General features: G+C 50.0%; 10 protein-coding genes across 10 annotated transcripts; 4 read left to right on the top strand and 6 right to left on the bottom strand.

Annotated features, from left to right (window-relative positions):
- Positions 1-503: 503 nt before the first annotated feature.
- AtWU_03894 (putative short-chain dehydrogenase/oxidoreductase) lies at positions 504-1,378 on the top strand (the record flags this gene model as incomplete). The annotated part of the gene is made up of 2 exons (XM_035499005.1): positions 504-701; positions 770-1,378. 2 exons carry the CDS (start codon positions 504-506, stop codon positions 1,376-1,378), a joined length of 807 nt encoding a protein of 268 aa, XP_035354898.1.
- Positions 1,379-1,503: 125 nt separating this feature from the next.
- Positions 1,504-2,595, bottom strand: AtWU_03895 (uncharacterized protein; the record flags this gene model as incomplete). Its single annotated transcript, XM_035499006.1, has 1 exon — positions 1,504-2,595. The coding sequence occupies one exon, from the start codon at positions 2,593-2,595 to the stop codon at positions 1,504-1,506; it is 1,092 nt and encodes a 363-aa protein (XP_035354899.1).
- Positions 2,596-2,880: 285 nt separating this feature from the next.
- Positions 2,881-3,882, bottom strand: AtWU_03896 (sugar phosphate isomerase/epimerase family protein; the record flags this gene model as incomplete). Its single annotated transcript, XM_035499007.1, has 1 exon — positions 2,881-3,882. The coding sequence occupies one exon, from the start codon at positions 3,880-3,882 to the stop codon at positions 2,881-2,883; it is 1,002 nt and encodes a 333-aa protein (XP_035354900.1).
- Positions 3,883-4,469: 587 nt separating this feature from the next.
- Positions 4,470-4,931, bottom strand: AtWU_03897 (uncharacterized protein; the record flags this gene model as incomplete). Its single annotated transcript, XM_035499008.1, has 1 exon — positions 4,470-4,931. The coding sequence occupies one exon, from the start codon at positions 4,929-4,931 to the stop codon at positions 4,470-4,472; it is 462 nt and encodes a 153-aa protein (XP_035354901.1).
- A 1,875-nt stretch (positions 4,932-6,806) lies between these two features.
- AtWU_03898 (X-Pro dipeptidyl-peptidase C-terminal non-catalytic domain-containing protein) lies at positions 6,807-8,633 on the bottom strand (the record flags this gene model as incomplete). The annotated part of the gene is made up of 2 exons (XM_035499009.1): positions 6,807-6,944; positions 7,005-8,633. 2 exons carry the CDS (start codon positions 8,631-8,633, stop codon positions 6,807-6,809), a joined length of 1,767 nt encoding a protein of 588 aa, XP_035354902.1.
- Positions 8,634-9,036: 403 nt separating this feature from the next.
- On the top strand, positions 9,037-10,221 carry AtWU_03899 (clavaminate synthase-like protein; the record flags this gene model as incomplete). Its single annotated transcript, XM_035499010.1, has 4 exons — positions 9,037-9,314; positions 9,364-9,567; positions 9,620-10,042; positions 10,092-10,221. 4 exons carry the CDS (start codon positions 9,037-9,039, stop codon positions 10,219-10,221), a joined length of 1,035 nt encoding a protein of 344 aa, XP_035354903.1.
- A 556-nt stretch (positions 10,222-10,777) lies between these two features.
- On the top strand, positions 10,778-12,643 carry AtWU_03900 (MFS transporter; the record flags this gene model as incomplete). Its single annotated transcript, XM_035499011.1, has 6 exons — positions 10,778-10,925; positions 10,974-11,030; positions 11,086-11,215; positions 11,263-11,461; positions 11,515-11,913; positions 11,966-12,643. 6 exons carry the CDS (start codon positions 10,778-10,780, stop codon positions 12,641-12,643), a joined length of 1,611 nt encoding a protein of 536 aa, XP_035354904.1.
- Positions 12,644-13,256: 613 nt separating this feature from the next.
- AtWU_03901 (F-box domain protein) lies at positions 13,257-14,662 on the bottom strand (the record flags this gene model as incomplete). The annotated part of the gene is made up of 6 exons (XM_035499012.1): positions 13,257-13,772; positions 13,825-14,062; positions 14,119-14,155; positions 14,208-14,235; positions 14,288-14,324; positions 14,379-14,662. The coding sequence occupies 6 exons, from the start codon at positions 14,660-14,662 to the stop codon at positions 13,257-13,259; spliced, it is 1,140 nt and encodes a 379-aa protein (XP_035354905.1).
- Positions 14,663-19,251: 4,589 nt separating this feature from the next.
- AtWU_03902 (ferric reductase family protein) lies at positions 19,252-21,740 on the top strand (the record flags this gene model as incomplete). Its single annotated transcript, XM_035499013.1, has 6 exons — positions 19,252-19,746; positions 19,799-20,184; positions 20,230-20,462; positions 20,507-20,559; positions 20,605-20,726; positions 20,771-21,740. The coding sequence occupies 6 exons, from the start codon at positions 19,252-19,254 to the stop codon at positions 21,738-21,740; spliced, it is 2,259 nt and encodes a 752-aa protein (XP_035354906.1).
- Positions 21,741-22,836: 1,096 nt separating this feature from the next.
- Positions 22,837-24,468, bottom strand: AtWU_03903 (carboxylesterase/lipase family protein; the record flags this gene model as incomplete). Its single annotated transcript, XM_035499014.1, has 1 exon — positions 22,837-24,468. One exon carries the CDS (start codon positions 24,466-24,468, stop codon positions 22,837-22,839), a length of 1,632 nt encoding a protein of 543 aa, XP_035354907.1.
- Positions 24,469-24,657: the final 189 nt, after the last annotated feature.

Genomic DNA, 24,657 nt, shown 5'->3' on the forward strand with positions numbered 1-24,657 from the left:
ATCTTCAGGGGCTAATGCAAGCCGTTAGTGCGCATGCATTCTATCGGAGATGTCTACGCAACTGAGACCTACCTTGCGAAAAGATAATCCAGATGCCGAATCGCCGAAAACTGCTTAGAGTCCGCTGGGCGAACGTGACAGGTATACCTCAACATCAACCGGACAAGCCACGGTATATCGCTCGGTGTTTAATAATCCCTTTCTTACAAATCCGGTGGTTCCGGATCCTTCTCTCGCCTTCAAGTCCTGGGGATGATCCCAGGGTTGTCGCGAAAAAGAAGCGAAAATCCAGATGGATTTCCTAATGCGGCCTAGTCTCCGCGAGGGTGTCTCGCCAAGAGTGGGATCGTATCGGGCTTAGTCTCCGCGGGTGGGACGTCATTCAGCTTCATGCATACAAGATAAATAGCTGCCAGTCTGCCTCTTTTTCATGCTCAATTCTCAATTATTTACCTGTATAATACTCATATACCCTTGTCCATATATACACACAATCAAACAACATGTCGTTTCCCTACAAGAAAGTCCTCATCATCGGTGCCACCTCGGGCATCGGCAAGGCCCTCGCCGTGAAGCTCGTCGAGAACGGCACCCAGATCGTCATTGCCGGCAGAAGAAAGGAGAACCTGGACGAGTTCGTCCAGCAATATGGCAGTGACAAGGTCGCATCGAAGGTCTTTGACGTGATGCAGCTGGACCAGGTACGTCCCCCTCATATACACCCCCACACCCACTTTCGCACTCTACTCACAAGTTAACCACTATATAGATCCCCCAATTCGCCACCGAGATCACAACCGCCCACCCCGACTTGGACTGCATCTTCGTCAACTCCGGCATCCAGCGCCCCTTCGACTTCTCCAACCCCAACTCCGTCGACCTCACCACGTTCGACACCGAGCTCATCACCAACTACACTGCCCCCGTCTACCTCACCAAGGCCTTCCTCCCCCACCTGCAATCCCTTCCCACCCAGACCGCCCTCGCCTACACCACCTCCCAAATGGCCCTCGTGCCCATGATGCGCTGCCCTAACTACGGCGCCTCGAAGGCCGCCCTGCACCACTTCATCCTTGCCCTGCGGACGCAGGTCGCCGAGGGTCCCGGAAACGTCAAGGTGCTCGAGATCTACCCGCCCGCGGTGCAGACCGAGCTGCATGATGCCAAGCACCAGCCTGATTTGAAGGATGGACACTTGATTGGTATGCCGTTGAATGAGTTTATCGGTGAGGTTTGGAGCCGGTTGCAGAATGGTGAGGATCAGATTGCGGTGGGATCGGCGAATGATATCTATCAGGCGTTCGAGACGAAGAGGCAGAGCTTGTATGCGGATATGACGGCGATGTTGAATGCGGTGTTGAAGCAGTTTTTGGTGTAATCTGATCTGTCCTTTTTTGAGATTCGGTGTTAGATAGACGATTTAATAGATTTAAGATTTCAACTTACCCGTTAAGTCACAAGTAAAGGGCAAAAAAGTAGACACCATGGAAATGGTTCAATAAATTAGTACCCCGCATACGCAGTAACAGAAGGATAGGGCAATCCCTGCACCGCCCTCCCTCTACACGCCGCCAGAATCAACCCTCCAAAATCCGAGATCCCATGAACCACACCACTCTCCAACATGCCCGAATATTGATGCAACGAGACCATCGCATCCAATGACTCCCCACCCTCATCTCCATCAACACTAAAATCTCGATCCCACAGCCCAGTTCTCATATCAAACGGCAACGAATCCACGAACGGCGTGCGGACGGAATAATTCCGCATCTTGAGCGAGTACACGCTCCTTAGCATGAACCCCACAATGATCGTCCTCCGCACACTCTCCGCGAATAGCCACGCTCTGCGCGGGCTCAAACTCCCCGGTAATTGGATGGGGGCCTGTTGCCACAGTTTCTGGCCGAGGTTGTAGAGCATAGTGCTGATTGATTCGGAGTAGGTTTGTGATGATGTGTCTGTGTCGGGGTCCGAGAGAATGAGCATGCATTGCGCAAGGAGGAGAGCCTGCGCGGTAGCTAGCATTTCCTCGAAGCTGGAGGTGTGGTTGAGAGTGCGGAGGAGGGAGGAGGATTTTTGTTTGAGGAGGGGGATGATGGTTTTGTTTGTGGTGGTGGGTGATGTGGAGTGTAGTTTACACAGGGTGTGAATGTCCTTGATAGGTAAAGGGGGAGAAGATGGGCTGGGCCATAAATCCGGGTGAATGAAGTGGGTTTTCATGTTCAGGGCGAAGGTGGAGGGGTATGCGCGCATTCCTGAGACTAGGAATTCGATGACGGGTTGGGAGTAGCCCTTTGTGATCTCTAGGGGGAGGGAGAGGGGGATGGAGTTGGTTAGTTGGTAGTGCTGTCTTGGCTTCTTGTGAGGGAGTTTGGGCGAGAGGGTTGATCTGGTGGTGATTGTTGTTGTTGCGGTACTTGTTGAGTCTGTGTTGGATCCCACCGTTAATGGAATGTTGATGTATTCGCAGTCGATCTTCCGGGTCTGGCATCGGGTGCAGCGCGGCCAGCGCTGGTCACAGCGGCGTTTGCCGCGCGCGCAGGCTTGGCATGACCGGCGGAGTGTTGGTGGCCTGGGGATGTCGGAGGCCATTTGGATCTGATCAGAGGATGTAAAGGCTGAAAAGAGACTTGAATAAGGGAACAGGCGGTTCAGATGTGCATTAGTTAGGGGATGATGGGATTGGGGACGTTGGAGTGGTTCGCCGATGGCAAACCATCGGGCGAGTCACGTGCATCTAGGTTTCGGGGGTAATTGCCTGTTGGGGACTACGGGAGGGTCTGGGCCTCGGGTATTGGAGTGTTTCACGGCAGTTTTATTGTTAGTTCAGGAACGGACTATTTAAGGTGCTGGATTGTGCAAGAGCTTATTCGAAGGTTATATCTTAGAAGGAGTGGGGGATCGGAGGCGGTCTTGTAATGTTTCCCATGACTTTCTCGCTCTTTTTCCGGCATCCTCGGGATTGAAGTCCTCGCTGCGCATCCGTCTGTCAAATACCTCCATCGAGATCCAGCCCGTGTACCCCTTGTCGACTACCCATGCCTTGACGATTTCTAGCACAGGCATATATCCGCCTAGCTCCGTTTCAAACGGGAATGGCCTAGCATGTCTAGACCAGGTGAACTGCGGTGCTTCGCCCTCTAGATACCACGGATGTGCCTTTGAGAAAGGTGGGTTGAAGAGCTCGCCGTCCGACAATTGGACGTAAAAGATATTCTCCAGAGGGCATTGCTTCAGAAAGCGTTCAAGGGAGGCAGTCAAGTCCTTATCAGCTGTCGGGTACTTTCCGGACGTCTCGAACGGGCTCGCCCAAAGCTTGGTGACTTCGTGGAAAGTGTCCATGCACAGACCAAAGTTCCTCCGATCAACAGACTCGACAAGCTCCAGGGCTGTGTCCCAGGTCGAACAGTATGTACCCCAGGAGAGTGGCTCGTACGCGACCGAGATAACGGGTTCCTCAGCGCTAGCCAAATCTGCTAATTGCTGCAAATCCGACACAATGAGGTTCTTGTCTGTGCTGGCATCATGGCTGTAGTTGGATGGCACTTGCAGATATGTAGCATTCAGCTTGCGGGCAATGTCGATCCAGTGCTTTGCGGTGGCCATTCGCTCATCCAATGGGGTGCGATTTCCTTCAAAGTTCTCGAATGCCGCCAACGATAAAATCTCGACGTTGAGGTCGTCGCAGCCTTTTTTTATTTTTCCGGCAGCATCTAGCATTGATACACCTAGGGCGTCTGAGTACCTCTTGAGGTCAGAGTAAACGACTTCGACGGCGGTAAAGCCATGCTGGGAGGCAACACGGATCTTTCGGTCCAGTGTGTGAGAGGGATGTTGGCCCAAGGAGAGGGTGCCAATTGCTTGTTTGTTCGATAGCATTATGTATTCTCTTGAGTATAGCCAGGAAGGATAATAATGTGTCTCGGCAGATAATGATGGGTTGGAATCAATCCTTTATAGAGAAATCCGGATCCCCGCATTGTCGGGATTCAAATTCCGGCCGGAATTGATCCTGCATATTTCATGAAAGTTGGCCCCCTGGCAATTTTATTCTATCCACTCTGCTACCATAGCGAGAAGTGTCTGAACACTTTAGCCGAGAAGCTCATATTGCAGAGCATCAAACTTGGACTATCCCCAGCTCCAGGCTTTCGACTGGAGCACCTCGCCAAGTACCGGGTTAGAAACCCCGAAAGTCAGTGAGCCTTTTCTTGGCAAATTAGACAGATGCATAACACCATGGTTCTCCTACAAGAAAATCCTCGTGCAAGTACTATAAGAACTCCTTGTGTTGGGATTTTTATTGTCATGCTGCATATCACTCTACTCCCAGCCACTCACATAACCAATGCTTCGAGCGACGCCCCTGTTCCCTCGCGAGAATTGTTGAAGAGAGACCATATGGAGGCGCTTTGTGGCATTCATCATGACCAATGATCTTAGTCATAGTTAAGACATGTAATACCCTACAGCCCCAACCTAGCAAGTCTCTCCTGCCCCCTATCCGTAAACAAAAGCAGTCCATTCCAATAGCCAACAACCCAAATCATCGGATACCGCCAATGAAACCACATCGGATGCTCATTGGCCCCGAACCATCCAAAATGCCGGTCCAAATTGTAGCAGAGATAATTGCAAGCGCTCAAAACCAACAACGACAAAATACCTGTAAATTGAGCCGCCTTCTTCCCATAATAGTGATCGACAATGAAGCAATTGATCAGTCCCCCCATAGCACCGCCCATACCTAGCGGACAGAAGACGAGCGTCCACATGACTTTGTAGAAAAGGTCGCGAGTGCCGGTCATGATGAAGACGCCGACGGCGAGGAAGATGAGTTCTGCGATGAGGGAATTTATGTAGAAGAGGATAAACGGGCGAAGGTAGATGGTGCGGCGCTTTTGAGCCATTCCGAGGTCTTTGTCCATTGTTATGATGGGTTGGTAGGTGGTTGGAAGTGACATCATGGGTGGTGGGTAGACTGGTTGAAGGGTTAATTTGTTGTTCAGGATGTTTTGTGTGATTGATCCGTACTATCTATGTCCGTAATTCGTCGTTGGTTTATATTTCTTGCGTTTCCCAGGTAGCAGCTGGGTGATATTGAACGTCAGGAACCGAGGTTTGATTACTTTACCTCATTCGCGCTCTTATTCTGGTGTTGCTCGGTACAGATCAGGATTACTGATCAGTCCGTCGGCATCGCCCCGTCAGTGAGAGGGAGAATATCCGCTTCCTGACGATCATCAGCCCTATCCAGGGAGGAGGTACACTAGACACAGCCTTGTTCTGAAAGTTATGTTCAGAAACATTGGCAAATTATTCTGCATGATGTGCAATCAGTAATTTTACAGGGTAGTGGACTGACTATTGCTGATCTTCAGCTCGAAATGCGTTACTGTTATGCATACAACGACATGGAATGGAATGCATACATGATCACCAGTGGTGTAAATTTATTTCAGAACAGTTACGCCCTACCCAACAGCCAGATGCTAAAGCATATATCTACTTTCATGCCCCCTGATCATCTGGAAACGCTGCCATCGCCTCAGCAATTTCTGGCGCCTTTAGAGCCTGGTTTCCTGGTAAGAGGGAAAGCCATATCCCTCCCAATAACCCAGCTTGCGGTGTACCATCATAAGCGCTACTGCGCGGGGAGTGGCCAGTACACATATATTGGACCATTTCTTTTAGACTAGAGTTATGCCGACCCGGTTGTCATGATGGTCGTTGGTGATCTAACATATTGAAGTAATTTACCGGTGGAGGTCTTCTTGATCCATTGGTCTATATCTTGACTTGGAGATGGAGAAGGGTGTGTTGATAAGGACGGCCTTTGAGTCCCCGTTTACTGTGATGCCGGCCTGATAATGGATACCTCACTGTTCCTTTGGCAGTTTGCCTCTCCCAATCTGCTCAAATCTCCTTCCAGATGGTCAGATTTTCCGTGGTGTACCCATGACTATGACTTCGGCGATCAGCGAGTCGCCTTGCGGAGTCTCTCGGGCCCAATCGGCGAAGGGTGTTTCGATAACTGGTAGCATCCAAGCGGTCGACTGTCAAGGAAGGTTCCGATTGAAGTCCTAGACTACAAGCACGAAAATTTTGGTTCATCTCAGAACTCATACAGCCCGGATTATGCCAATCAACTCAATCATCAGAGGTAACTTCCGACTTGTTTTATAGTAGATGCACCAGGGTAACTGTCTTACCGCATGAGACTCCTTCATAAATCCCGAAACTGTAGCAGATATATATAAAGATCACCTTGTGAGATGAAGACAGCTTACTACTACCATATATCCTGCATATCTGGCAAGCATGGCAACACTCGCGAAGCTTGCTTTGTCGGGCTATCTGACTGTGGGGGTGTGTATACCCTTCTACGTGCCGTACTCAAAGTCAAGAAGAATGAACCGGCGGGGTATCATCAGGCATGAGAGGTGAAGGCTCATTCAGATCGAGAAGTAATTGCCGTACTGACATTGAGTAGAGCTCGAAAGTATCCGGCTATCGGACCTTTCTTTCATCTATATTGATATCTTTCGAGCGGATATAAAGTCATGGAAGAACTGGGAATTAGAGGTGTTAGAATCGAGTTGTGCGGTACTTTGTCAATAGGGGTAATTATACGACACATTCTGAGGGTAAGATCAATCTTCAAATACAATAGAGGACAGACTTGAAAGGCTATTCGAGAACTCCGGTTTTCTACATGAAGATGAGGCCGGCTAGGCTAGGATAATAAGATGGCTCATGACATTCTCATACCTCTATAGCCACAATCATGTTCCATAAGCCCGCTAAATAAAAGGCAAGATAACAGAACTAGGATACTCTCCACCACAGTGAATGAAATGCTTCCCACGATTGAGTTCCTCCTCCGGACGGGGCTGTGACCAAGTCTTATACTCCGCAATACTAGGGTATTGGCCAGAGACCTTCCTCACTGTTAGCATATATCCATCTTTCTATAATTTGGCAGACTAATGGTAACTCACCCGCACGCTGATCGTCTCACCAGCGTCAAAATCCACGCCCATCGCCCAAATGCCAATCTCAAGTCGCACAATCTCTCCAGGACGGACCTTCTCCTGGCGCTTGTGAGGGTGGAAAGGGAACTGTGGGTGAATGCTTTTATCTGCATCGATCGCACGGTGCGAAGCTCTAAGTATACCATTAGACCCCAAATGAAGGTTTGTGCTGGACTGTTCCTTCTCAGATATCTCGTCAATCGATTTGACCGGCGTCGCGTGGAATGGAAAATTGAGATGCATCAATGGTTTCCCGTTATTATTCTTCTTTCTTAAGATGACGAAAACAGTGAAGTCGTCTCGATCTTCGCAAGACATGTACAAGACCGCCTTCGGTAGACCAATTAGTCTTGCTGGTTTGTCGAAGGTGTATGAGAACTCGGCGAAGCTGGATGTAAGCTCCGAGTCGTAGGAGATCTTTTCGTAAGGCCCAATCAAAGTTGGGTGGAGCTTCTCCGAAGAGAGGAAGAATTCTCGATATTCAGTGGTAGGCGATGGGAAGTCCTCGAGCACGATGTCGTCGATGGCCTCTCGATCCCCGAACTGCAGCGCAGACCAACGCACCTTGGGGGTTTTCTCCCAGTCATTCTCAACTCCCTTGAGATAGCGATCAAAGAAAACGAAGAGCTCATCCATGGACTCCGGGCAGCTATACAGCTCATACCACTCCTGTTTGCTTCCCCAGCGAATCCACTTTTTATCATGTGGAAGCTCTAGCCAGGCTCGAACAGAACCCATAGTGTGAATAGAGCTCACATCCGAGCCTCGAATGTAGACTGGACAAAGCACTTTGGTCATATCTGCCCGCTTATCCTCCCAGAAAGGGCTAGAAACAGGCGAGCGGCGGTACATCTCCTCGAAATCCTCAATGCCGGAGTTGGCGGGTCCACGAACGATTTCGTTTGTGATAAGATCGAAGTTGCTCATCGAGAACCATCCACCGCGGCAAAACTGCTCACGATAGATATCTCCGGACCCTTCCCATGGTGCAATAGCCTTGAGTGACGGCGGCTGCTGAGAAGCAATGAACCACTGAGAGATCGCTAGGGCCGAGTTCCCTGCCATGCCGATACACCCATTGCACCAGTCCATCTTCGCAATGGCTTCAACGACGTCGTATCCGTCCTCCGCATCCTGAGAGCCCATAACGGTAATAAGGCCGTCACTATTTCCTGCTCCGCGCGTGTCAACACTGACAATTGCATACCCGCGCGGACACCATGTCGCTGGATCGAGGCCTTCGAATTTCTCGAGACCGCTCAAGTCAGAGCGCGGCACGCAGCAGTTCCACACGCACATGGGCAGCATGTCGAGTGCACTGTACTTTTTGCCGTAGAAGGACCAGCTCAATACGGCGGGAACTTTCTCGGTAGCGTCCGCCGGCCGGTAAACGTCAACATAGAGTCTTGCGCCATCACGGACAATGATCTCGACGTCGTGGTCGATACGAATATCGCTCTGTATGGGCTTGGCATTGAAACCATTCCATCCTGCCGGTAGGACTTCTGATTTGCCTGGTTGCGGTCGCACATAGCCGTTTTCGCCCTCTTTCGGGGCTTTGATACGCTTGTAAGCGACTTGGACCGGAGGAGGCATATTCGATGTAGCACGTGATGTTAGTGTACTGCTTTGGAAGCTTTCACATATTCTAGCAAATCAAATCATACTGCAATTTCTTCACATTTAAGTTGTCTATCCAGCATCATCTTCCCCGCCTTCCGGTGTCTATAATGTACATGTCTCGGGGCTTTAGTGACCGAAGCTCGGGCTGCCCCGAAGTCAGCGCCTCCCCCGAAGCCAAGGGCGGGGTGCTCGGCGCTCCCCGCATTCCTCCAGACTGATGAAGGCCCCGAGCTTCGGGGCACGATGTTAGCCCTTCGGAGCTTGAGGCTGCTGGATGTTTAAGTGAATTTTTAACACCCACTTGAAGACTCGACGAGAAGACCAGTGTTCAATTCTAATCCATTGATCAAGTTGAGTATCGATTGAAGAAAGCACTATGTCAACAACCACTATCGTTCAGGAGATCGCCGAAGCGACCAACGAGTCCTACACAGTGAAGGACCTGGTTGACTTCAGCGACCGTCACTACGGCGATTGGCGCGATGAGTTTCACAAAAATGGCTGCGTCGTCATCAAGAACGTGATTAGTCCCGAACGGGCCAAGTACTACTGCGACAAGCAGATCGAGTGGCTGAAGAGCTTTGAGCTTGGATTCGATGAGAATGATGAGAGTACCTGGACTACTGAGCATCTTCCTATCAGCTTCAAGGGAGGGTAGGTCCCTTTCTCCCCGAAGCTCTAACCACTACTAACAGAAGATTAGCATGTACTATGGCTACGCAGCACCCCATGAGAAGATAGCTTGGGAAGCTCGCACAGAGCCAGCCGTCATTGAGATCTTCGAGAAGCTCTGGGAGACCAAGGAGCTGCTTAGTTCTTTCGATGGCATGAACATCTCCCTCCCGCGTCGGAAGGATGTCAACTGGAGCCCCTGGCCACACTGTGACCAAAATCCGAACCGGAAGGGGTAAGTCACCGCAGTGGTTGGACTAGACAGATGAATACTAATGTTATTTCAGCATGCAAGCAGTGCAGGGTCTCGTCAACTTTGCCCCCAACGGTCCCAAAGACGGCGGCCTCATGCTCATGAAGGGCTCTGCCAAACTCTTTGATGAGTTCTTTGCTCAGGACCGTGACCCCTACGACCACGAGGATGCTCCGCCACCGGAGATCAAGTACATGGACCTGTTCCTCTTCCACCAAAGGGACCTCAAGTGGTTCGAGGACCGCGGTTGCGAACTTATCAAGGTTAATATGGACCCCGGTGATTTGGTCCTTTGGGACTCTCGGACCATGCATTATGCTTGTCTGCCCGAAGGGGACCAAATCCGCCACGTCCAATATGTCTGCATGACGCCGAGACGCTTTGCGACCGAAAAGGCCTTGGAGCTGAAGAAATATTGTTTTGAGAATTACATGGGTACTACCCACTGGCCTCACTGGTATGTGATTTTTCGCCGCCTGTATTGATGTACATGCTAATTTCCGTAGCAATATCCGCCCGTCTACAGATAAGCCGATGAGGAATGGAAAGGTGTGCCCTAAGGATCGTACAGAGCCTTATGAGAAGCCCGAATTGACCGATACGGTGCTCAAGCTGGCGGGTGTCAAGCCTTACTAGGTAGTTTTGCGTATTTGTATACAGACTGTCAGATAGTTGTTCAATATTACATACTTTATTCTCCATACTGCTGCTTTGTAGCCTGTACACTGTTCAAGTAACCTAAGTTATCAGATACACAAGTACAGATCCTAGTTCCTACATCAACTTAGACTTGCCAGACTTGACTCGTTACGTTGATATTAGCTTTTGCCCCGACTAATCGACTTAACCCCGCCGAAGTGTCTTCAGTACTAAGTTTCGGAGCACTAGACCTCGGTGAGGCCCCGAGCCAGCTCTTCCCCGAGGCCATTGGTGGCGACTTGGCTATCGGAATGCGGGGAAGCTTTGGTGGCTTCGAAGCTATACTCGTCACAGTCAAGGTTCGGCACGGTTATGGTGGTGGTCTGGGGAGATAATCTGCCTATCTTGTGTCTACTGTCAGTCACACGGGTACTAACTGATATTATGGCGAATATATTTATACGATCAGCTGGGCCATGACCCATACTACCACCGCTCACACCCTTTACGGGTAAAAAGGACGCACGCACCAACATTCCTCCAATCTTCCAAAATGGATGACACCATAAAGAAAGACGTGGTCTACGTGGAAGACATCGAGGAGGGAGGGATTATGAGGGCTAAGGGGAAGGTGATGGGCACTGTGAAGATCACGGAGGGGACGGTGGTGTATATTCCCACTCCCACCGCTGACCCGCAAGGCGAGTACATCTGCTATCGAGAATGATATAAAGAATAACAATGAACAGATCCCTTGAATATGTCTGTTTGGCAGAAGTCCATTATACTTATCGTCATATCTATGTGTATGTGGTGGATCACCCCTGAATTGATTTTCTTGGCCATCCTGATCGTTTGCAGTCTCGTGTTTGGGTCTCGCTTTGGTCAGTGGGTTTGGAGGACTACTGCAATTCTACATTCCAGGATATACAGCCGTAGGAAAGGACTATGATGACATTTCCAACTTGATGACATATCCGACGTTGTTCATGTTAGTTATGAAGTACCACATTTGGGGCAGAGCTGATTCTGGACCAGGGGCATCGGGAACCTCATCGGTATGCCAATAGCAATTGGTGTGGGAAGGAGAATCGTCCTCCTAGTATCGACTGTCGTGCTCGTCCTTGGATCGGTACTATGTGCAACTGCGAAGACATACGAATGGCATCTTGGTGCTCGGATGGTGCTTGGCTTAGCAGCCGGACAGAGCGAGGCATTGATTCCAATGATTACCCAGGTAGGTGATCCACGCAACCATTCTAGACCAACGTCCTGACTTGCTTCCCCCAGGAGATCTTCTTCCTCCATGAGCGCAGCAAGGCCCTCATGGTACAACTAGCCATCCAAGTCTCCCTAACCTCCGTCTGGACACTATTCGCAGGCCCTATCGCCCAGTCCATCACACCAGAGGGCTGGTACGGTCTTGGAGCCGGCCTTGCTGGAGCACTGCTCTTAGTTGCTCTTGTCCTCCTACCAGAGACGAAATACAACCGCCCTCTCACATCCTACCAGGAAACCAACTCCGACCCAACAAGCACCTCTCCCGACCTCAAAAAGGACCTAGGAGCCGAAGTATGCACGGTCCGTCCCGCCTTAGACTTCGAGAGTTACGCACGGCGCACATGGACATCCGACATGCGACTCTGGGTCGGGACGCCCCAGTGGACAGAAACCTGGGACGTACTGAGAGTAAGTACATGTGCAAACAGAACCGTCTCTACATCTCTCTAACAGCAGCCAGCAAACCTTCGAACTCCTCTTCTTCCCAAATGTCCTCTGGGCCCTGCTTCTCAACGGCCTCACAATCGGCGTCAACGTCGCCATCGGCACCACCTACAGCACCATTCTCGCCAACCCACCCTACAACTGGCCCGACAGCAGCGCAAGCTACATCAACTGCGGCCAGATCATCGTCGCCATCGTTGCGCTGCCCCTCCTCGGCCACGGCTCCGACTATCTAGTGAAATACTTTGCCAAACGTAATAACGGTATCCACGAGCCTGAAATCCGCATCATACCTCTCATCTTCCCCATCATCGTCGGCACCTTCACGGCAGCACTATATGGCCAAGGTGGCGCTCACCCTTACCAATACCACTGGTTCATATATGCCTGGACGGTAGCAGCGTACTACTTTTGCTTCGTTGGGGCGAATATCGTTGGCATTACGTACCTGCTTGATAGTTATCCGGGGAGGTCAGGGCCTCTGTTGGTTATCATCTGCGCCTTTCGGGGGTTCATCTCCTTTGGGACGAGTTATGCTGTGTCGCCGTTTATTGCACTTCATGGGTATGATGGGGCTTTTGGGACGTATGCGGCCTTGACGGCGGCGTTTGGGCTGTTGGGGATTCCGGTGTTTATCTGGGGGAAGCAGATTCGGAGGTTTACAGGGCGGTTTGCGAAGAACAAGGCGGATTAATTGGAGGTGGATGTGCTTGTGTGCTTCGCTTCTATGTGGGATATTTTGATTGAGATGTTGTTTACTTATTTATGTTGATCCTCGGGGCAGAAAAATAGTGAAATTGGAAGTATGAGTTTGGTGGCAATGCATGGATATTTGAGCTGGACATTGGTATGCAGCTGGCTGTAGACTCCCGAAGAACAACATTCCCTTGGAGAAGTAAACTATCAAAAGAGGGTTGGCTCCATGAGATACATGTCTACAACACTTGGTAATCAAGAGTAAGTATTAGTGCTAAGGTATCGAGTGAAGTACTCCGCAGCACATGACCTGATCGCCCAAATCTCGTGCCCAACTTTGGTCTCTCTCCACCTTCCTGACGAACCTGAACAAAGGATCAACTGTTTCCAGTCTCCCTATCACTTTCACCCTGCACATCCAGCAAGCTACTTGTGATTGATCCATAACACCAGGTCACGCGCGTTACAAGACCCCCATAAATGGTTGAATCGGACACGACGTGTCGTACGCTCAGGTTGAAGCGCGTCGTGGGGAGCCTGCGGTCGGGCATCTCGCCAGACTGTCGGGCGGGACTATTTCTCCATCTTATCACAGCATAGAGTACAGCCCCTCAACCACTTCCCCACTGCATTGGGTTAACTGTGGGCTGATTCAGGCTCTTGTTGTACCGATCCGCAAGATCCTCGCAAACACCCCAGATGCGTCTCCGGTTGGCGACACCAATCAACTTCACATCATCCATGCCATACCGCGGAGCAGTCATCTTTTCGAGCCACATGTACATCCTCTTATAATTGAGATCCGCCGGGACCTTCTGGTTCTTTGCTGCCTGAAGCTCCCAGAACCATGGCATGTTCTGCTGCATATACTGCTTCCAGAATAGATTATCCTGGGTGACGAGGTGGATGTGCAGGGAGGCTTCGGTCAGTGCTTTTAGCGAATCGCTAGGCAAGAACTTGCAGATCTGATAGACGATCTCAAGGGGCAGTTTGCCGAATGGGCTGACAGGCTTCCGGTCGCGGAGATCCAGCTCCACGAACGGGGTCTTCAAGCCGCTGTTGGTCTCCATGTTGCTTTGGAGGTGTTCATCGAGTCCGGGTGTTTCCACCGGGTGGGCGGCACAGTACTGCTCCGATTGTTAACATGATTTAGACGCAGCTCGGTGACGATATGCTTGCCTCTGCGCCCGGGATACATTCCCAGTAGCGGCCTTGCGAGCGCTGGATGTCATCTCCGTAGCTCAATTGCAGGGCGGACCCGGACATGTTGCACAACGGCGTCATGATATTGTACAACACGTCCAGATTGACGTTTTTAGTGTCAGTTGTACCCGTCAGTGCGCGAGTTAAGATCTCAAAACAGCACCAGTGGAACGGTAAGACGGGACCGGGCGCTTCCTCCGAGCCATGGCCATAGCTTTGAACGGTCAGAATGGGTCAACAAGACGGGCCTACGAAGTGGGTTTGTCACACCATGAATAAACGCGCTGAGAACGCGACCGAGAACCATCTGCATGAAGGTCAATAACGTGTACCGAAGCACATTCGTTCAATCAGCATACCAGATTTGGCCTTGACGACAAACTCGCCCTGATACGTAATTAGCTTTGATCGCATGGGTTCGCACTCAGTGAGCGCCTACAATATCGGCATAATATCCTTCATCCGAGAGAAACGCTCTAAAAGTTTGTTAAACAGGTCCCTCCGACCGCGCGAACAGCAGCAGCACCTACTTTGGCGCACCCGGTTTAGCGTTTTCATCCACCCCCAGGCAGTGTGCCTTATACAACCAGGAGATATTGTCCCAGCCAACAATGCGGGGATCGTAGCTGCGGACGGGCTCCTCATTTTCCTCTCCCTCGTGGGACACCTGCCTGAAGTCTTTGCCGGCCTGCAGCGCCCGGCATCGCTTTTCGATCCACCGCCTGCGGCGCTCAAGGGCTGTCTCCGACGGGGCCTCGATGTGCATGCCACAGAAACCAACACCGCAGATTGCGCAGTAGCAATCGAAAGCCATGGTGGTGAGGGGGAAATCAGTGTCCTGAATTGGAACTGAGGTGAAAGAGTGGAATGGTGTGGCTATTCTGGCGAGCTGATGGGGATAAAAAAGGATCGCCCCCCAAGGCGTGCCAGAATAAATACCGAAAGCGAAGGGGGTGTGGGAGGGCCCACCGCGATGGATGGAGTGGAACGCCGGAAGCAATCCATTCAGGGGCGAGCATCAACTCTTCGCCCGCACACTAAGGATTGGGGAAAACTCTTCGCGGCGATCAGGCGACCTAAAAATATGACACCGACATTTTACCAGCGACCGGCTTGATAGACGCCATGTCATGGACTCGCTGAGTTGGCAGGGAAGATCTCCTGAGGTCTTTTTGTTACAGTTGATAGAGCTGTCTTGGTACTACATTTTAAGCCTTAGGGTGGGTAGGGAACTGGGGGCAATCGCAACTTGCTGAATGATAGCAAGCCACGCTCACCCCCAGAAGATGTACGACAGACTTTACTAGAAAAAGTTAACCTTAAATTCCTAGCCTGAGGCTGTCGCCAACTCGAAAAGGCGGTGTTTCTTCCCTCCATTTCAATCGAGCTGGAAAGCCAAGCGCCGATCTCCGGAATTGGGGTTACCGCATGTATCCCTTGCCCTGTGTGGCATGACTGCTGCTGCTCTTGCTAGTTGCTACTGCTGCTGATGTGGCAGGAAGGGACAACAACGACATTGTCAACTACGGGATGACCTGATCGGGCGAATTCAGGAACACGAGGCAAATTTTTTTCCTTTTTCCCTGGGCCACGCTTTGCTCGGGCCGATGAATGAATTGGAATGGATGGAATTGTTGGTTCAGGAACGATTTCTGATTGTGGCACAACCCCGTGACCAAACCTTGCCACCGGCTAACTAATCAACTCTCAACTGCTATCACATTGGTCCAGCCGGGCCCAGAAGCCCGCCTCCCCCTTCTTCGCCTTCTTCGCCTTCTCCTCGGCTGTCGGATCTGGGCCGGATTCCCGTCCAACTGCTGACTGCACTGCACAATTGCTGGCTGGACCGCAATAATAGCCTGTTTTATGATCCGTGATCGTGTTGTGCTCTGCACGGATCGAAGCTTTTCGAAGCTCCAGCTTCGTTAAGTTGGCAGGTCACAAGACCTTGTCTAGCTTAACTATATTTATCTACGTTAATTCGGACCCGCCACGTTTTGCTACAGTCACGCGGACAAATGTAGTGGTGTTTTTGCCTTAGAACAAGGCTTTGCTATCGCATTGTAGCCTGTTCTCTGCTCTTCTCGGTCCTTCTAGCTACTTTCAAGTGCCTAACCTTTCGTACAATGTTCTATAGCTCGGGTCTGGCGGCAAGGCAGGGAACACAGGAAACCTGGTGGGTAGTGAGCGCCACCTAAGTTCTACTGTACCTACATAGGATAACTAACCACTTGCGGGGGCGCGGCATTTCGCCCGCCTTAGTGCTCGGCAGTTAGCTACTTCAACAACAACAACTTGCACGTATTCACAATCAACAGAAGACGCTCCGGGCACAACCAAATGACACTCCCTCATCCCCCCGAATGGCTCGTCTGCCCTTGAATGGGCTGATCTCCGAAGATAGCATGCATTTCTGGAAGGTTCGAACTGACAAGCTCTGGCTCAACAGGCTTCATCAGGTCAGATTTGACTAGTAATGATCTTGATTCCACGGTCACAGAGCACATTGTGCTTTCCAGAATCAATGTCTATAAATGAAAGTTCTGGGCAAACCTCAATGGCTCTGTACCTTTCGAAATCGATGTAGCGGGAAGTGTACTCCACCATGAGGATAGGCGTTTGCCGTGGACTTTAGAGTTATCAAAGATGTACCCCTTCGGGGGCTGGGAAGAATAATGAGTTTAGCCATGGCTCAATATTGAAACGGTGGCCGTCTCTTGCTTTGAGTCTGACATGAACAAATGTTTCTTGAGCATAATTATGGGGATAGAATGGACCAGTCATGTAATCACACCCTCGGACTGCTTTTCCAAACCTTTTATGCCAGTCCTCCGACCACCATTTGGCTATGGCCGGCTCACTAATCGATACGATATCGTATATGGTGTATAAAAGTCCTGCAAATGGCTATGTCTGTTATACCAGGGCCTTCTGTGTTGAATTATACTTGTTGGTCCGCTGTCTGATGCAAAAACAGTTATCATGATCAGCTCATTCCAATCCCATCCAACCGTTCAGATTCGTATCATCAAATTGACACTCGGAGAAATAGAAGACCTAGTTCTGGCTGGCGCATGCATTTCTTGTTCACTGGGGAGGTTTCAAGGTACCACCTCCATGGCTCGACGTTGATGATACGACATCATCCGCCCATTCACGGTCGGTTATCCCGCCGCCCAGTTCAGAGAGATTGTCATCGGCCCTCTCCAAGTTCTCCTCGGGCTCCGAGGTAGGTAGGTCAGACTCACGGCGTTTCAAATTAGCCTTCATTCGCAATTGGATCACCTCGATACTTGTGATCAGCCTCTGATCAAGGACGACAAACTTTGGATGAGGCTGGCGCTGTGGATCATCCCTTATATACGGAATGATGCATGATATTACTCCTGAGACTGTAATATAGTACCTCGTCCTCATTATCCCATTCTCATGGGTAATATCCGTTGGCCCATCAGTGTTCGACACCACACGCGCGTCTTGGCAGCTGAAGGCTATCGGTCGCTGCGAAAGGCTGCGAGTTATTTGGTATGACTGGGGCTGCTAAGACTCTCAAGAAATTTGTTGTAGAGTGTTTTCTTCAAATTATCATCATAGAGATGATGTGAGGAAAGTATAATTCCTTTCTTTCTTGATACAACTCAATATATATATTTATATATCCATTACTAGTATGTCTAAGGTTGCTAAATACATGCCTGGTTGGGATATTCAGTAGAGAGTTGAGAGATGTAGGATAGATGTGGGCGGAGGATGGTGGTTTTTATATATTTAAAGGCAGAGTTGATATTTCCTCTCGAATGTTGAAAGTAGTCATTACTTCAGGGGACTAGCCAATGACCGGTGACTTAGATATTATTCACCTTCAAAGTTGCTCATATCGCCTAATCTGTGTGTTCATGTAGAAACGAATATGTATTACCGCATTATCTAGTTACGATCTTTCTGGGGAAAAGCCCAATATCCGAACCACTCCACCGATCTTGAAATTCTAGCATTGTTCTATACCTTCTCTGCGGATATCCATGTTCAAACTCTTTGACAGTCGCGTATCCCAGTCCTTCTGCACATTCTCGTTTTACCTATCTTTGTTCGGCTTTCCCAAATAGTCTACTCTCCTTTCCTGGCCTCGTGAGTAGACAATTGTGTATTTTCGGCTTGAAAAACCAGCACCTCGGTTATGTAAATTCCCCCGAAGTTTCATGCTATTGCGACGATGTCATACATGCAGATTCCCGAGTCCGATGACCACTTGGACCATTCATGGAAGAGTGAAGGGGATGGCTTGCAGGTGGAATGCGGGGTTGCGGTTCAGTCGGATGTGGCATCATTGGGGATACCTTGCTGGAAAGGGAGAGCCTCCGGCAAAAATATTGGAGAGGTATGTATCTCAAGTGGGATGAGGAGAAGTATTTGCGGGAAAGTGTGTCTGACGCATCTTCGATGCAGCAATGATGCCTCTATGAGAATAACAAAACTTATACTGGGCAGATGGGTACATTGGAACTTCAGCATTTAGGGCTATAGATGAAAGTATCATCTACATTGGTCCTCATAGGGGTCACTCTTCCAGACAAGTTCGTATCCCTGGCAAGACGAAATTTGTTCTTTACAATGATCTTACCTCTAGAGTATTGATGGCATCTATCGCTAACACAACATTACAGACCGCGATAGAAAAAGAAACCTCCAAGGTCCCTAATTAGAGACGTGTAAATCGAACCCCCGGTCGTGTCGCCTTTCTACACGTGTCCGACCGACCCAAAATGACGGGACATTCAGGATTATCCTAAATTAGTCTCATTACTCCATGCATTGTGTCCCGTCCATAGTCATCGTGCAGAACAGCCAAGAATTGACGGAAGGCTTGTTTTTGTGCTGCCTGCCACTTGCAGATCCGTGAACATTTCAAACTTTTATTTGCTTTTTCCGATTCCATTTTTATCTTTTGACTACAGTGTCACTTGTCAAGGCTGTGTAGGGGCCGGCAAAAGAAGCAAGCAATGTCGATATCGTGGTGCCTTCCACTGCCTAAATGGTGTGTGTTTATCGAAACAGCGACAGCATCTTTCCATCTCCAATCATCCCCTCATGGTGCCCCTCCCCCTCATGCGGACCAACGACCGCCTGAACACCTTGTTACGGGCCTGCTTCCGTGGTCATCTGCGAGATCTCCATAGCCATCGTTTCGAAGCCTATGCCCCGCTCCCGCACATTGGGTCGATGCATACCCACGCTGTTCCAGGCAACGGCATGATATTAATATAGCTGGCTAGAGTGAGGGCAGTGATCCATATTAAGGACCTTGATGAAAGCCAAAATGTCTTTATCCGGGACTTTCACCTATAATTGGCCTGGTGGCGCTACAGGCTGTTGTCAGTTACACAATCAATATTGACAAGCGAAATGCTTTTGCGAACTTCCTTCTTAGCTATCGTTATCCCTGCCCTGGCAGAGCAGAAACGCTCTCCCGATGTCATCAGTAGCCTCGATGCGGACTGTCTTTGTCCGATATACACCGCTCTATCACAATATACATTTGCTAGTGGCCCTACCGGAGGCAGCTACAATCATTCGATACCAGTGACAACCTTCTTTGCCGAGGAAAGCTATATAGAGACAACAACAAACTTTGAGGGTATCTGCAACAGGACGGTGGAAGTTGCTTCCATGTATGCGAGTGCAAGGGCGAGATGTGATGGAAGTAGTCCAGCGGCTACCATTTCGTTCTGGCAGGAATTGTGCGACGTTGATCTTTCATCTATCGATCCCAATGGATCAAGATCGTACGACTCAATTCCAATTCTTGATCCGGATGTCAATACGACCGCCTCTACTGGAACCATCAAATCACCTGTCCTGTTGAGTGAGTCATATTATAAGCGGGCGTACAAAACATGCGTATGTACATCCTATCCTCAGTAAACGCAAAGACGCCTAATTTCTGCCACAGGTCATTCATGAAAAAGCACTGGGCCAGGATATCCGATTTGGCTGGGGGTTAGTGGGTTACTGGGGAGCTATCCTGGGTCTCGGGATAGTGCAGAAAATCCTTAGCTTCTGGACGATTAGGCGGACTATGGACCCACGCAGGGATACTGAAGCCAATGCAGACTCTGGACCTATCGAACACAAGCAAATCTCTCGTCCCTTATCGTCAACCATCCATGCTCTGCGTACCCATATTGTTGTTCCAGCAAGCTTCACACCAAAACTGCCTCATCACCAGCGACTTCTTTACGGACATTGTATTCCCAAGCGACTTGATTTAATAATTGTTTTCGGCTTCTGGCTCCTCTGTGTCCTCTTAGCTTGTGTCAACTACGATGGAGACACTAGGTAAGCATTTCAAATCTTCCTATGTCTTAAAGCTAACAGCACTAGGATGTCGACCATGCCCCAGCGCAACTGGCATTATTCGTCCGATCGGACGGGTATTCTTGCTTATGCTTGTCTACCGTTCTTATGGCTTTTCAGCGGACGCAACAACATCTTCCTCTGGGTAACCAACTTTGACATTCAATCCTTCAACACATTCCATCGGCATATTGCATGGGCGTGCACACTCCTTGCCATTGTCCACTCGATTGGGTACAGCATAATTTTAGCAGACTATGGTAAGCCTTTCGTCCTCACTTCAATTGCACCACTAACAATTCAGAGGACGCATATCACGAAGCGTGGAGCCATAAACCGTGGTACATGGGCGTAATTGTAAGTCTGTTTGCATCCTCTGCTGACCTATGCTAACATCTTCAGGCGGTTGTTGCCATGTCAGTTTTGTTAATCCACTCCATCACATGGCTACGACGCAAGTGGTACGAGATATTCCTGATTTCCCATATCGTACTGGCCATTATCATCATTTATGCTCTATTTCAGTAGGTCAACCTCCCATTTCTCACTCCTCTACTAAACCCATTAGACATACCCGCCCCGACGGGCCGCAGTGGAACCCATACCTTTGGACTGTAGTAGCTATATGGACCTTCGATCGCATCCTCCGCGTACTTCGCATCGCATACTGCAACCTCCGCACACAAGTCAGCGAAAGCAAGATCTCTCTGCCATCATCAACCGTTACCTACGCTCCCGACAGCGACCTAATGACGATAGATATAGAGGCACCCTCCCATCTCACACCCAAGCCAGGCCAACACTACTTCCTCTCCCAGCCACTGAGCGTGCATATTGTGGAAAACCACCCTTTTGCACTGGGTGCATATTACCAAGCATCATGCCGTCTGCCGAAGGTAAAAAGCAAATTGACATTCTACGTCCGCCCTTACAACGGCTGGACAAAATCGCTTCGTGATCGCTGCATCCAAGCAAATAATACTATCCACCCACTCCTCCTGCTAGAAGGTCCATATGGTCACACAGCACCACTGCATACATTCGACACGGCCCTGTTAATTGCTGGAGGGACAGGCATCGCAGCTACATTGCCATATATACTCGACTATGCCGCCCGGTTGAAGAGACAAACTACGGAGACGACAAGAGTACATCTCATATGGTCCGCTCGTCAGAATGGTATGTTCTCTACTGTTTTCACAGAAAAACTGAGCCATGTGTTGGAATGTCAGGGTGTTCAAGTTAGCTTTTTCTGTACTGGAAGTGCTCTGGCTTCACCAATTGAAAGCGATAAAGAGGTCGCTGTTAGGTCTGAGACAAAAGCAGCAGCGTCAGATATGCGATTCTATGATGGTCGACCCGATATCCGCGGAGCTGTTGAGACGGAGGCTGAAATGGCTCATGAGTGCAGCACGAGGCTGGCGGTGCTTTGCTCTGGACCTGGAATGATGGCAGATGAGTGTCGGTTAGCGGTGTATGAGGCTATGAGAAGGGGGTGTCGTGGGATACGGTACTTCGAGGAGGCATTTACTTGGTAGATATTTCTGCTTCATCCAGGCAAAAATCCCGAGATCTATAAGGGTAACTACGGATCGATACCCAAAGCAAACAATACGATCATAACGTCACCGTCAATCCAGTACCAAAGCAAGAACAAGACCAGATCATATTCAAAATTAAGGATACAGGATGATCAAACAGCACTAATTATCCCATAACCCGAGACTCCATCATACAATTAGAGACAACTCCGCGATTCAGCACCCCCTCCCAGAAATCAGGGTACCACCTCAACATTAATAGCCTGTGAGCCCCCAGCAACTTGGAGCAAATCAAAGGACACACGCTGGCTCGCTTTAGGAGGCTGAGAATCCCGTAACTCAAATGGGGGATCGAAGATGAAATAGATGTCCTCTCCTCCGAAGGCTGGGCTTACATAGCCAAATTGGCCCTCATCATTGTACTGTTTGACAGTCCCGGTGTATTATCCAGGCATTGTATCTGCGTGGAATTGCTTGGTTAGGATGAATGGCCCCCAAAGTTTATATGATATTTATTCATACCGTTTGGGATTCTGTATTTCCCGAAGGAGGAGTTCGTGTTTTTCTGGGATGGTTGGAGTTTGTCCTTGTTTGCATAATACCACGATTGATGTTAAATTTGAAATTGACAATGCGCAGCGAGAGGGCCATAAATGTATGGTTTATTGCCACTGAACGGTTGTGGCACTGAGGTGGTGGTGACGCCTATATCAAACTTTATGACGTGGCATATGCCGCAAACAGAGCATCCCGCTATAGATATCCATTCTTTGTGTTTGAATACAATGAAATCTTTTATTTGTCTGCGGAAAAATTACAGACAAGATCTTTTTTTATCTCCCTCACATAAGCCGGTTCCGCGGCATGTTAATTCCTTCTAGGCTTTCTAGCCAAAGGGATTAAGTGGGACACTGCGTCAATAAGAGTTTCACGGCACTGAGTGATATAACGGGCCCTTTTTTATTGATTATGAGAAACAGGAGCTCCAGATAGAGTGGTTGTTGTATTTATATATACTGTAGATTTCTTAAGTCATCAATTCTCGGCTCTTTTCCCTCTCCTTATGCAACCAACCCCATCTTCTACACCATGCTCACCAAACCTCCGCCTCCGCCAGCCACTGCAACATCAACTCCCTTCTCTCCTCCCCATCCGTCAACCTACCCTTCCCAAACTCATTTCCCAGATACATCGTCTCCTTCTCCTCCCCACTAGGCTCCCACTTCACCAACCCCTCCCCATTAGGATCCCCATACTTGATGAAATTCGCCCAATATGCCACCATCATCCTCTCAATCTCAAAGTCCCGCTCCGTCCACGGCATATCCGGATAGTTATATGGCAAGTTCCCAAAGACATAGTACATCTCACTTCCGTGGAACGCACCCAGAGTCTGTCCCGGCGGCGCATGGTCCCAGAAATACGTATACACGGGAGCTGTAGCGCCGCCGGCGTACCAATCTAGGGCCCAGGACCAGGTACTTACTCTACCGAGGTCTGCCCAGAAGGCGTTATTGGCTGGGGTGGTTGATTCTGTGTCGTTGGCTGGGTATAGGGAGAAGAATTCTTCAGCGAGATGTGGGAAAGGCGCGAACATGGTGGAGAAGTTGGAACGGAAGGTGGAGAGTGTGAATCCTGGGTCTGTAGCGGCGCCAGACTCGTCTTTGTTGTTGCCAGTTAGGATGGGGATGTTGGGGTGGGTGTTGTTTGAGAGAGTGGAAGCGTAGGTGTGTGGAAGGACGTAGCCGTCCAGGACGGGGCGCCATTCTGGAGCTTCCATGAAGGTGCTGACGTTTTGGTAGTTGGTGTTGTCGAAGATGGTGGCGTTGAGGAGGTCAGTTGTTAGGAGGGTTGAGACGGAGAGAGCACGCATTTCGGAGAGGGTTGATGCGTTGAGCGAGGTCATCACGGAGAGGCCAGTGGATTCGGCTTCGTCTTTCTGACGGGAGCTTGTTGCGAGACTACCTATTAGGGGGTCCCGAGGAGATCGCGCGCCGCTTTCGGCGATGATCCCTGATGCTAGACCGTCGGCGAGAGGGGAGTACATCATGTCGAGGGAGCAGGACGAGCCGGAGGATTGGCCGCCCACAGTAACGCGAGCGGGATCGCCGCCGAACGAGGCGATGTTGGCTTGCACCCATTCCAGGGCGGCGATGATGTCAAGGATTCCGTAGTTTCCGGAGCTGTTGTGAGGGGATTCGGCGGAGAGAAGAGGGTGGGCGAGGAAGCCGAGAGGGCCGAGGCGGAAGTTGAAGGTGATGGTTATGATATCTTGCGAGGCGAGGCCGCTGCCGTCGTAGGTTGCGACGTCGCCGGAGCCGTCAACGAAGCGGCCGCCGTAGGCCCAAATGTAGACGGGTAGCGGGGTGGAAGGTGTGGTGGTAGGAGTCCAGATGTTCATGTAGAGACAGTCTTCGCTTTGATCCGTTGAGCCGGTCGTCCAGAGGCCGGTGCCCATATTTAGGGCCTGGGGACATTGGGCGCTAAACTCTGTTGCGTTGTATGTGCCGCTCCATGGCTGGGGCTTGACCGGGGGCTTCCAGCGGAGTTCGCCTGTGGGAGGTGTCGCATAGGGAATGCCTTTGAAGACTTTAATGTTGGGACAGTAGGGGGATGTTGTGCCCAGAATGTCACCATAGTTTGTGTGGACAATGGGGGAGGTGGAGGCATTGTTAATATGAGAAGATGCCGCTACTACAACAAGGAGGAAGAGAATGAGAAGCATGAGGTGGCTGGGCCACTGAGGCCGATACTATGCTTAGTACTGGTAATATGTTTGAGAATGAGGGTTTTGGAATGAGAGCTGTGCAGGTTTATATGTCTACGACGGGCGTATTAGTTGTATCTGCATCTCCACGAATATCTGCTTTCTTCAATCCTCATACCCCGCATAATGCCCACATCTAGTCCCTTC

Source organism: Aspergillus tubingensis, assembly GCF_013340325.1.
Source record: "Aspergillus tubingensis WU-2223L DNA, scaffold_6, whole genome shotgun sequence".
NCBI classification, from domain to species: Eukaryota; Fungi; Ascomycota; class Eurotiomycetes; order Eurotiales; family Aspergillaceae; genus Aspergillus; species Aspergillus tubingensis.